A 13,170-nucleotide genomic window follows, 5' to 3' on the forward strand; every position below is an offset into this window, starting at 1 on the left:
GATGTTCAGACCTTCACAGGCTGGGTATGCACATGTGCAATATGTGTAAACAGATTGTTGTCTCCTCCGTGCTTCTCCCCATGTGGCCTCTGTATTTCTGCTTGCTGTCTGTGTTTACGGGCCTGCTGTCAGTCACTCTGGGTGTTTAGAGTTGAGCCTCTCACTCAGTAAACAATCTAACATTACGCATGTCTGTGTTGTTCAGACCATTTAGCACACCCAATAAAATTTTGTGATTCGGAGCCAAAGCTGAGGAGAGGCTAACATGGAAGAAACTGTGTTTTCATAGAACTGCACTGCAAAAAACCTATTAGTCTAGATTGCTGTAAACTAACAGATCTTAGTCTAGACCAGGATCAGGATCTCTCAAACTTTTTCATATCAATGACACAAATAACAGACCCCCAATTTGAGAGAATTTTGTAAGCAATCCCCTCTGGATATTTATTTTTAGGTTTGAAGATCAAACTCCACTTCTGTGTTCCAACTTCCAGAAACTTAGATAAATCATACATTTTTTTTAACTGGGGACGATCTACAGCCATGGACGTATATTGAGAATTGAATACAGCATCAGAGGTGAGGACCCATTCACTCTGGTGAAAGCTGCTCAGCAGCACATGTCATACAAAATCCGGGTATTAAAGCTGATTCAGTGCTCCACTAGCTTGAATTGGGGTAAAATGATTTACTTGTGTGGCTCTTCTAGACTTTCCAAGTGTTATCGGTTCGGTTCTGATAGTGAAGTGAGTCATTTCAAGTGGGTTGCCACACACACAAAAAAAGGAACTATTATACACCTGCTTATTTTACAATGTAAGCTTGAAGGGGAAAAACCTTTTTTGGGCCTCTGTGCATTACATGACGTAAATACACAGTCAGGCTACTAAATCAAACTGACTTCAAAGCCTGACACTGTTCCAGGGTCTTAGATCTACAACCCACTCGAGGATTTTGAAAACCACTGGACTAGACTATCAAGTCTTTCCCTACTTGATTTCATATCAAAACATAAGTTTTTAGGCAGAAGCTATATTTTCAGTTTTTCGTTTTGGTTGTTAAAAACAAGGATGGCAGTCAACTAACACCAATGTTAGCTTAACAGATAATATATGAGTTGTAGCTCATTAACCTTTAAAGTTGACCTCTTACACAATAAATAATTAACAAATTGATTTCTTGACCAGATGTCCACTCTTTCCACTGTTTGAAAAACACTTGATTCGGCAGATAGCCAGAGTAAAAACTTGCTGTGACACGAACTGCATATAGTGTTTTCATTTTGTTTTCATTAATCAGCGTGTATCACGGAAAAGCTGCATTAGAAATCTGAGCTTGTTAATTTTGACCTTTTCGAAGTTCTAAAACTTTGTCTGGACTCCCTCAAATCTCTCCTAATAAGGAGCCAGACAAGCAGTTAATGATGCTGACTGGATCACATAGCTGAGCTTCAACTCACAACCAGACGCTGTTCTGACACATATGGATACTATTTGACCAAATGACCAGATGTTGATTTCCCAAACATGTCTATCGTGCCAGCCACTGTTACTGAGAGAGGTTTGACTAAGAATTCATACTAAAAAAAGCAATGGGGAAAAATCTCCACATCTCTGCGTGTTCCTCTTGTTCTAATGATTCCTGCCTCACACACTGGCAGGCGGAAAGTACAGGAAGCTCCCTGACAGCCAAAATACCTGAAGAACAAACCGAGAACTTAATGATTCATATAACTCACAGCTTCCTCCCACACGCATATCACGACTTTGCTAGATGAAAGGCTAACACACTGCTACTAGCCCATGTGTGTTTGGCGAGGTTACGTGAACTAGAGCTAAGCTAACAGCTGCTGCGTTAACACGTGTTTAGTATTATTTTCCACAGTGGGGTCGGCTTCACCGGGCCTCTCTGTTGGCTACAAGCTGATCTTCAGTGGAGGCAGACTGCTGACATACAGCACAAACACACTGAAAGACGGATCGACAGCCAGCCTCTGTATGTGTGTGTGCATGTGTGTGTTGAATGACGTCCACACAAAAGTCAACGCCGGGGAAGGTTATGCACGTATAAACACACATAGATATATGGATATTACCTGGAGGAAAAGTATCACAGTCAGCATTTTTCTCTTGTGATATTATAAGTGTGTGTGTGTGTGTGTGTGTGTGTGTGTGTGTGTGTGTGTGTGTGAGAAGCTTTGACTGACTGGCTGCTGCTTTATGCAGACAGCTGGAGTGAGGGTAGGAAGATGTCTGTCAACCTGCGTGTGTACTGATTACATTGTTCACATGCCACAGACAATGACTAAGTGTGCATATTCTTATACAGTTTATTGTCTACATGCAAGTATGTGAACGTGTGTGTGTGTGTGTGTGTGCGTGTGCGTGTGTGTGTGTGTGAGCGAGAATGTGGGTTACCTGAGGTTAGTGTTTTGGCTTTCCATGGCCACACGGGAACCATTTGGACTTGGGCTGGTGGGGAGAACAGGAGGAGAAAAAAGGGAGGAAAAGACAGAAAGACAAAGAGGGAGAATGAGGGAATGTGAGTGACAGAGAAGAGGAATGCAGCATTTGAAGACAACAGGGGATAGGATTCAAAAGAGAAAACAGCACGACGGGAGAGACAGGCCAAAAGAAAAAGAGAAATACAAAAGAGATGGGTAAAGTGACACAAAGAAACAGAATTAAAGTAGATTAGAAAGGAGAAAGAGGAGGCAGATGAACGAGACATACAAACAGCAATGAAGTCAGTTTGAGGGACAGGAGAGAGGTCAGTGAGAAGACAGTAAGAAGAGGAGGGGAAAAGTAGATTGTCAGACACACAGTAGAGGCAGAGGACAGAAGAGGAGAACACAAATATAACGTGAGATGAATGAAGCCAAGTCAGTGATCATCTTACAGCAGACATACTCATTGCTGGAGGATTCATGACTGTGCTGTCTATCACAGATTCCCAAACTGTTTTCCAGCATTTCCAGCATCCCCAGACAGGAGGCACCATGTCCATTTTCAGCACGGGTAGTCTGAGTGTGACGCTACTTTTAAAAACACTAAGCTGCTAACAATCCTTCTGACAGTCCTCAGAGTGGAGAGTCTGACAGTAAAGTTATGTGTCAGCACTGAGTAGAGACAAAATATAATTGCTATATTTTCACACTGTACATTGTTTTGAAGCTTTAAAGTGGGAAAGATGTATCACATGAGCATAATGTGTACATCAACACACTTGATGTTCATTTCTTTATTTACATATTGTATTTTTCATAGGTAAAGTCAAATACAGTTGGCTGCTGCTCGAATGCATCAAAGACTGATACACTTACTTGAGAACTAGATGCAGGTTAGCAGATAGTCGTGGGTCGGTGAACTGTGTTGTTCGGTTGTTGTGGTCGACGAAGTAGACTCTGCCTGTGGCTGTGTTTCTGATCTCCCAGCCGGGTGGCAGTGGGCCCAGCTCCTCACAGTTCACATTGCTGAGGTCTCTGAACAATGAGAAAGAAACCATCAGCAACAACGATACCACAATTATATAGAATTCTAAATTAAACTACATACATACAGCATTGTTTTACTACAGTGTGTTAAAAATTGCAAGATGCACTTAAATATAGTGAACATTGATTATACTACTGATCATAACAGTAGCATATGATTGCCAAATATACAACCTAGATTGTCAGGTATGTATTTAAGTATACTTATTTTTAAATGCTTCTGACGAGCCACTTCCTCTAATATTTTTTACCCGATCTGGGCCAACGCTGTAGCCTAAGCAGGACTTGTGCATGTGTCAATGTGTGTGTATGTGTGTATGCGTGTGTGTGTGTGTGTGTGTGTGAGAGTAATTTGTCCTTGTGTGATGTGAGGACACACCACTCAGGGACAAAGCACATGCCTCATCACAATATAATGGGTCATTTAGGAACTCTGTCCAAAGTGACCAAAGCCAGAGGTTGCTGCTGTGAGCTGGATGTGCTTCATCACTGAGCAGCAGCTACACCACGACACAGCCAAAACTGTAACGCAATCGCACTGCCTGCGATCTCTGGTGAATTAAAAAGTGAGCTATTGAGAGATGGTGAAACGGTCTGATTGAACGCAGAACCACTGGCCTGTGGTGTGTCTAGCTGAACATCTGTCCAAAAATGTTCTTCCAACTCCACATCGAACTCGGGGGTCATTAGTTTGGCTGACCCCGGCTTGAGCCTGAAATTTGACTATTGAGATTGTTTTTGAACACAACCCTGAGCAATTGAGTGAGAAATTAAGTCAAGTACCATTTGATCATGTCAGTTTTGGGAATATATGTCAGGTTTTATATTAGACAAAGTACAGGCTCTCAGCACTGCAGTGCATTCATCATTTGTGTAAGTCAATGTGTTGATGAGGGGACTGTTAATCAAACAAACCATTTAAATTGTCTTAAAAATAGACATGAATCTGGACAATAAGGATGTAATACAAACATAGGCACAAAGATTTACCTGGGCACGCGGGGGTCATGCCAGGTGCTGACTCCAGTCTGTGTGTGGAGGAAGTACACCTGACCCTGCTGAGTCGTTCTTTGCTCTAAAACAGAGAAAAAATGTTGGAGTGAATATGTCAAAAACAGCACTGAAACAAGCTTGGACGTGTTCAGTAGTCTCGTACTGGTGGGTACAAGCATGGAGAGTGAGTTTGTGTGTTTTGAAGAAAGGGAAGTCTGTTTATAATTGATGTGACAGGCAAACTGCAGGGACAAGAGTTTCTTGAGGTGTGCGCCAATGTAATCAATTAGTTCCTCTCCGGTCTCCAGTAGGCCTATCCCAAGACGACGGGGGAAAATAAAAATGTGAGGGAAATTTATCAAAGCCTTCCATGAGTGTTTTTCCTTGCACAGAGTTCCTTGATGCTTCCTAGTTTGCCTTGTTTTCTCTTAAAGGCTTGTGTGTGCTCTGAAAGTCGTCCCTTCCTATCAATCTCCAAAACCAAAGGAAATGGAAAGGAAAATGCTGTCACTCATTCCAAACCCACTTATATAATATACTGTAAACAAATAAGTGAACAGAGGACACCAAAAAGAAAGAATGGTTCGTGAATGGAGAGAGAGTGTGTGAATGTTGGCACAAAGTGTGTGTGCTGCACGGGTGTGGTGTTCATGTGTGTATATTCACCCGCTAATCCATCACTAACCCCCCCTCTTAACTTCCTACTGGCACAACTCATTTCCTACCCACCTCTCTTTCTCTTTTTCCCCCCTCATACACTCCTTCTCTCTTTCATTCTCTCTCACGCTCTCTCGCCACACCCAGCCACCGGTTCAGAGGGTTCAGCTGAGGAAGAAAGCTTGCTCGCTGTTGGGCATCAGTGACTCACTTTGTCCAACCTTGGCCAGCCTCAGCGGACACAGCAGGACATTTCAAAGGGGGCACAAGTCCAACAATGCCATTCTAAACTGCTGGCATACAGCGCCACACTTAAAATAATAATTTATTTTACAGACTCTGTGGGTATTGTGGGGTGCACTGTGGCTGACTGTGAAAAGTACACGTTCCGATGTTGGAAAATGTACTTGTGCAGCTTTTGCATTATTCTCCCACTGTGTTTGCATGCTTCAAGTAAGGCTAGCTTAAGATTTACAGACTTAAAAACAAAAAGGCCAATAGCCTAATGTGCCTTCTCTAAGCTTAACACTGAGCTATGAATACTCTGCTTTTAGTCCTTGTATTCAGTATGGGAATGCGAGCCTGCAAAGCCAAAACATTCCAACACTGGGAAGTGTTTGCAAACGAGGGGAGGTGAGGAGAGGAGAGGGGAGAGAGGAGAGGAGGATTAGCACACAGACAGTGTTGATTGGGGTTGTCAAGCTGCGGTGCTGTGGGAAGGAGGGAGAGGGGAGCAGGATGAAGGGTTGGAAGAGAAAGTGTGAGTAAGAGCCTGAGGACAGAGCAGGGAGCATACATAAAGAGAGAGAAGAAGAAAATATGACATTAAGGGCATTTAAACTTTGTTCTCATCACATATCGCTGCCTCAGGGTTTAAGTTTTAGTGAAGAACATATAGCACATATTACTTAAAAGTTCAGGACCATCAGCCAGCAAACACAAAACATATGATCACCTTTTTCATCACGTGAACATAACCAGACAAGGTAAAAAAGTAACTGTTTTTTTAAACAATGAGCTAAAACAATGTGCTAAAAGGGAGTGTATGGTGTGTGTGTCTGCAGTGCTGCCGTCTCTCACCATAACCCTCAGGCAGGTCCGGTGGTGTATGCAGGTGTGTTCGGCTCATGTAATTACGATGCCGCTGTGATCGAACGCGTCTCTCCTGGATCCGCTGTTCGCCCGGTGGGCCGCTGGCCTCAGCCCCATTTACAGGCGTCATCACTGGCGTGTTCTCGTCCACCACACAGCTCAGCGGACGCCCTGATGGGCTGGAATACTCCGACGCCGGCCTGGGTAAGAGCAGAGCGTGCACATGTTTGTGACCATTTTCAAGTATTCTTTTTAATTTAATACATATAAACATTGTTTTATAAGAAATCAGAAATAACTAACATGTTATGAAGAGCACTTAGGCTTAACAACACCAACTTGCTTTGAACTAGATGAATTAAGTGTTTGCCATTCGTTTAACTCTTAAGAATGAAAAGAAAGTTTGGTGAAGGAGTCTCTGATAAGTGTCCCACTTTGGGTTTTAGTGAATATATGCAACCGTACACCATGTTTTCCTCTACTTGCAGGACACCTGGTGTGTATTAAGCGAAGAAGTGAGTTAGTGTGTTATGGGTACAATGGGTCATGTCACAGGTGTGTCCACAGTCCGGATGTTCAAAGTTGCTACCCCTTTTCACAGAGACGCGCATTGCCGCAAACTGCTAAAGACAAATCACTGTGTAATTCACACAGCAAGCCGGCGCTGCAGAGCGTAAAGAGGTGTGACAGAAAACATGTTGTAGTCTGTGTGTTTTTTGCAAGGTGGTCCCCTCGTCCTTCTTCCACATTTTCTCAGTCCTCTTTTCACTCTCTGAGCCATTTTCCTCCATATACACCTACAATATATCCTCTCACAATCAGCTTGTGGACCACATTACATGTGTGAACAGTAATGAGCAGTGACACGGGGCAGTGAAATATTGCATAGTATTAATAACTACAGTCTGCTTGAGAAAAAAATGGGGCTGACATACATTTTTACATGAACACTATGTACTGTTACAGACTAGAAATAAGCTGACCTGCTGTTGCAAATTTAAGACAGGATTTTCTAATGTTCTGTCTTCCTCTCTCATTTTATACTTTATCATTTTTTCCTACATAGTACTAAACTGCTCATCTTCCTTCTCAGCTTCCCCATTTCCACCTCCCACAATGCCCCACCACTTAACCTTTTTTTCACCATTTCCTGTCTGTCCTCCCGTGTTCAATTCTGCTGCCTGGAGGCTACCAACAATGTGTAGTCAGAGTGGGTGAGGAAGCGGGGTGGGGGTGCTATTTGTTTGCTTACTCTCCTAACGACTCTACTGATATGGGCCAAGTAGGAAGGCGACAGTTGTTCCTGCAGCAGGAACAGGAGCCAAGTAAAACCTGGCTGCCCGACTGGCTGGCTAGTTTATTTGGGTGTGTGTGTGTGTGTGTGTGTGTGTGTGTGTGTGTGTGTGTGTGTGTGTGTGTGTGTGTGTGTGTCTTGCAGAGGCTGGGAGGCTAAGGAAATTGACAGAAATTCACTCATTACCGATAGACTGCTATTGTTGTGTTGCAATTGTTTTTTGTTTTACTGTGAAAAGGGTATTGGGTTCCAATTCGATTAGTTTCAATTCAATTCTGATTTGACAAGATTTTATTCAATATAGATTCGACTAGGGATACTGAGTTGTGAGAGAACTAACGCTGTGAACTGCACAAGTAACCCCTCAGACCCAGTTATCAAAAATATTAATGTTTACAATAATAAATTAAAAGGTTTTGAATATATGCAGTAAAATGTTGCCCATGGATAAAATAATAGGATTTTTTTATTTTATTTTAGCACCTAACTATTAAAATTGCGTTATTAACGATCGAGAACAACATAACAACAGAACAAATGAAGCAGAAATGTTCCTGCTTTAAACCACTTTCATGGCTACTGTAGTACAGTACAGTTTTTTGAGCACCTGTCTGAGCTTGGTGGGTGTTCATTGTTGACCCATATCCATTAGAAAAGGTATATATTTAAAGATCAATAACAGGTTTTTTAAATCAATATTGGACAATTCATATGAAGATCAATTTGAATTGAAAAACCTATGTTTTTAAACCGGCCCTAGTAGGAAGTAGTAGTATTAAGAATAATGTGACTTGTACTACTGGATAGCTCCAATTTTAACATGGTATATTATTCACAGATCAAGTTGAGGATGTGTGCAGTATGTGTGCAAATGTACCTGGTAGGTCTCTCCCATTGCGTGGTACGTGTGATGTGGTTCAGGTACTGTATCCTTCCAGAGGCTGTCCTCCTCTCCTCCCAACTGTTTCATGACAGATTAAGACAAACAAGTGAGAAAACAGCATCACACATACTGGACATTGTCTACTTTTGACACCTATGAACATGCTCATCTAACAGCACAATCACAGCACAACACTGTATCTTTCACCAACAGAAAAACAGCTTAACCTTCTCAATGTATTTTTTTTTTTTTAAACATGTTAAAGATTGTATAGGAAAAACAAAGAATGAATGAAAGACTATAAAATCTAATGCAGACAAACAAGACAAAAGTCTCACAGGGATGATGGTAATATCTGCAACTTCTGCTTACAGATGTTAATATACTTTGGTTTTCAAATACACACAAAATCAGAGAGAAACTGTGCTCCTTCCCCAATACGCATCTCCAAACTGGAGTTCAATCAAAACAATTTCAGAAAAAAGGGAGATGCTGGGGCAAAAGCAAAACCCTGTTTGGAAACATGGGGAAAACATGCAATAATACTGACCCATCAGGTAAATCATTGTCAAACAGGCGACTGCAGTCCACCACCGGCCCTCCTGTCCCAATGCGATCTCTGGACTGAAGACTCACTACACAGTTAACAAAGTGGAAGTAGATTAATGACAGTTTCCTACAGCAGCTCAAATAATGATGTAGTTCATTCATCACTTTGCGTAATGTGGTCACCTTTTCTACAGATCAATGGCACATGGGATGTAGATTACAGCATCAAGAATATGCTAAGACACAGAGACTTACATAAGATTGTAAATAGACATAATCTTCTTAACTTGCCCTGTCCCTAAAAAGGTAACGTTTTCTATTCCGATGCACAGTATGCAGCTGCAATTGTATGTGTGTGTGTTTGTGCTTCTTACCGACTATTTGTCCTCTCACAGTATCGTTGTCATTGGGGCCCAGCTTATTCAGATCCAGTCTCTGATCTGCAAGGAAGAAACAAACCAGACACACTGAATCAGCATCTGCCTCAATTTACAACCATGAACACACCCAGGTGCTAAGCTGATCTGCAACTTGTTGTATTTCACGCTGAGTAACTGGGCATTTAGACCCAAAACATAGCTGCAGAGGGCTGCTGGGTGTGGGCGTGTTGCCTCAGTGAGACACGAAACACCATCCAGGAAGGCTGTTTTGAGAGAGTCTCCACCGCGACAACTGCCAGCAGGTAATCCACAATATCAATTATATCTATACAATCCAGGAAAACACAGGCCCCCAATTTTCTTCTTATGCATGATTCAAAAAGGATACACTGAAGTAAACAGTAACATAAAAAAGTCAACAAGCAAGTGTGCCTTTAAACTGTTAAAATATGTTGTTTTAATATGTTAAAACAGCCTACACCGCAGAAAAAAAAAAAACACCATTGCAGCTTCACCCACTCTGTGTAAAAAGATTAAGATTTGGAGACACAAAATATCACAAATTTTGGACGCAGGATGTGTTAGCAGCAGTCTTGTTGTTTCTGGATAAGTAAGAACTCATTGTCTGTCCAGCACAGGATAGCACTGCCAGACACAGACAGCACAGAAACACAACCCAGGAAGACTCGGAACAAGATCCAGACACAGATACATTCAGCCGACGCTCCCTCTCACACTCACACTCACACACACACAAAATCCTACTTGCACATGACCAGTCTAGCTGACCAGCCGAAGCGATATAAATTAATGCCCATTAACAGTGCAACTTGTGTCCGTGTGTGTCTGCAGGGGCTTTGTATTACTTGAGTAAAAATCATCATGTCTTTGGTTTGCTTGTATGATATTGCATGCACATAAACTAGTCTGTATGTATAAACAAAGCACATCTATGTAAAGTAAAATTATCTAAGCCTATAGCTGGTTTCCAGTGTGTGTGTGTGTGTGTGTGTGTGTGCGTGTGTGCGTGTGTGTGTGTGTTCCGGATACGTGTCTAGACTAAACAGCGATGGTCTGAGCCTTACATGGTTGGAATAGTAAGCAGATTTTTCTCTTAAATAAGAGAAGAGGGAGACAGACCTTTAACCACAAGCCCTCACTGCAACATTCAATAACTCAGAGCGACTAAAAGTGTGTGTTACAGTAAACTAACTAAATGTAAATGTGTGTCTAAGTCTCGTTTAATTTAGCTACTGCACATATTTCTCTGCATGTATGTGTGTCTGTATGTAAAAACTATCTGAGCAGTATCACAATCAGTAAATATTATCAGCTGTTACGACACTATAAAAACCCCACACAAACAAGCAACAGGGTCCCAAGCGCGTCAGACTCAAATGTGCAGTCAGTGAAGTCATTTTGAAAGACTGGTAGTGTGTGTGTTGGTAAGTTTGTGGGTTCAAAAGTGAGGCAGGGAACTCAGAGGTTTGTTTCTGCGATGCTACAGGAAGTTGAGTTAAGTGTTGAGCCAGACAGACTTCTACTAAACTACAAAATCATGCCTGATCCCCTTTTGGTTTCAGAGAGTGTGTATGAGTGTGTGTAAATGCAGGAGTGAAAGAGTTTTGTGTGAGTTTGTGTTTGCTTTGGATGACAAAGTGAGCTCTGTGCATGAATATGACTTCTAGGAATCAAGGCAATTCCAGTAAAAGCTTTTTTCGTATGAGTTTGTACTTTTATGTTTGTCTGTGTCTCTCTGTGTCTCTCTCTGTGTCTCTCTGTGTCTCTGTGTGTGTGTGTGTGTGTGTGTTTCAGGCGCACATCTTGGTCAGACCACAGGCTGGGCAGCATTCATGTGTCTGAAGCACACAGGACAGGGACAAAGGGATAAAGTAGGCAGCGGTGTCTTGTCATAGATCATGTCTCCTGGTCCACTTCCTGCGGCTGCGATAAGTATAATTTCTGCCATGTTGGCTATACAGTAAGTGGCTGGTTTGGAGCCTAACTGGAGCCTATACTGTGTTTCTGGAAGTTGTGGGTAAATCAAAGGGCAGGTCCTTCAGCAGTCAGAAGGGTTAAAGTATGGCTTTCATGGGCTTGGAGGTCCCTTTAGTGGCATTACTGAAGCTGATGTGGTTTTTGGTGGATTATGGGGTGATTAGGTTTATGAGCCAAGAGTGCCAGTCAGCAGCAAACATAAAGGTTGCTCGAACACATTCTGAGCTCTTGTGGGAATTATTTAGCTTGACCGTTGAGAGTCGCACTAACGGCTGTCAGATCCGAGTCCAGTTGCATTCATGGCAGTGTCCAACTAGACAGTTTGGTTAAAAATACATTCAACAAACTCCAATTATATTCAGCCAAACAACTCTGAAAGTAGTTGTGGGTTGTGACTGTGCAGAATGGATAGACACAAAGAAAAGAAAAGCCATTCAAACAAAAGGGGGGGGGGGGTTAGGAAGGTGGACTGAAGGAGAGCACGACAATAAGTTGCAGGAATGTTAATTTTACAGCATGTACTACAGCTAAACGTCTATGTGTGAGTATGATGTGACTGATACTGACAGGGCTAACTGCAGTAAGAGTCTAAATCATTTGGAAATTAAAGGGCACAACACAAGGGGCAGCATGCTGAAGGTATGCAGACAACCGTCTGAGAATGTTTGTGTCCATACAAAATCATCACTTTTCCTAACCATCCTGTATATCCATATTAGCCTGGGGTCCAATTACAGTTCACTGGAGGATTACCAAACTACTATCCCAAAGCAGCGTCTTGCTTCCTCTTTCTTGATCTTGTGCCACAGTGACAGTATCTGTATCAGCAGGCTTGTGCTTCTAAGAGTGAAAGTCCTTTCACACTTGTTTCCTTGACAGAAAGTAGCATTGTTGTAAAATGAATTGTGGCAGTTGATTTAGTTCCAGGTGCCAGATGTCTACAGCAGGCAATATTTCTGTTATGTGTGGCCTAAAGGAGTTGCCTGTCCATAAATCTTATGGCAGTGAATGGCTGGCACAGAAGCAGCATGCAGGCTGCAAGCTGATGTTAGAGCAGCACTGTAAAAAAAAGCTTCACAAGTCGCAGCAGCTTAGCCGGCTATCAGACCTGCTGTAGCCAGATAACAAAAGAGGCACAGCAAAGTTATCCTGACATGAACACTGTGTCTGTTGTTGGAGACATAAGGTCTGGTGCACAAATGTGCCTGACTATTTTTGCTGCATTCAAGGTGTGTGACTAGAGGTCAACATGACTCAACTTATGTTTAGACATTAATTTGTTTATTGTATATTTCTTGCAAAGCACCCTTCACTAACATATGGGGTTAAGGCCATATTGAGCATGAAGAGGGAGCATGAAGAGACAAGTCCTAAGTGACCAGTTTTCGGTGAGCATCCAAAGACACTGGTAACGTTAGCGTGCACAACGTTTCTTTTATCCCTATTCCAGAAAAGAAAATATACCTGCAAAGCGACATGGGTACAAGAAGTTTCCACTATAATCCTGTTTGCATGCAGCCATGCATGATTAATGTGCCACAACCACATCTAAATATGGAAAGGTGGAACAGCTGGAGCCACATGTGCAATTTTGCACCCTAACCCAAAAAGATTTGTTTTTACAGCAACTCTGATTCCTTCAGTCACTCCCTTTGAAAAGGTCAGCATTGTAATATTTACAAAATCTAAAAAACATTTCATATCCAGGGCTTTAGTAATATTTAAAAGTAGGTGTGATTCTCCTTCCCACCAAGAGAGTAGGCTTTTGGGCAGTCACCTCTACTCCAGCCTTGCAAACTGCTGGCAAGTTGGTTTGTGTACAAAAATTGTA

At 42.2% G+C, this 13,170-nt stretch overlaps 1 protein-coding gene across 1 annotated transcript in view; it reads right to left on the reverse strand.

Annotated features, from left to right (window-relative positions):
- LOC119023193 (E3 ubiquitin-protein ligase SMURF2-like) overlaps positions 1-13,170 on the reverse strand; it is a 61,827-nt gene that overhangs the window by 14,169 nt on the left and 34,488 nt on the right. Inside the window, exons 5-11 of the mRNA XM_037104936.1 lie at positions 9,336-9,401; positions 8,963-9,047; positions 8,407-8,490; positions 6,224-6,435; positions 4,484-4,568; positions 3,323-3,481; positions 2,418-2,471 (exon numbers count right to left, since the gene is read on the reverse strand). Of these exons, the coding sequence (XP_036960831.1) occupies positions 2,418-2,471; positions 3,323-3,481; positions 4,484-4,568; positions 6,224-6,435; positions 8,407-8,490; positions 8,963-9,047; positions 9,336-9,401 (745 nt within the window). The remainder of the gene's footprint in view (positions 1-2,417; positions 2,472-3,322; positions 3,482-4,483; positions 4,569-6,223; positions 6,436-8,406; positions 8,491-8,962; positions 9,048-9,335; positions 9,402-13,170) is intronic.

The sequence above is a fragment of the Acanthopagrus latus genome, chromosome 1, assembly GCF_904848185.1.
Source record: "Acanthopagrus latus isolate v.2019 chromosome 1, fAcaLat1.1, whole genome shotgun sequence".
Lineage (NCBI taxonomy): Eukaryota > Metazoa > Chordata > Actinopteri > Spariformes > Sparidae > Acanthopagrus > Acanthopagrus latus.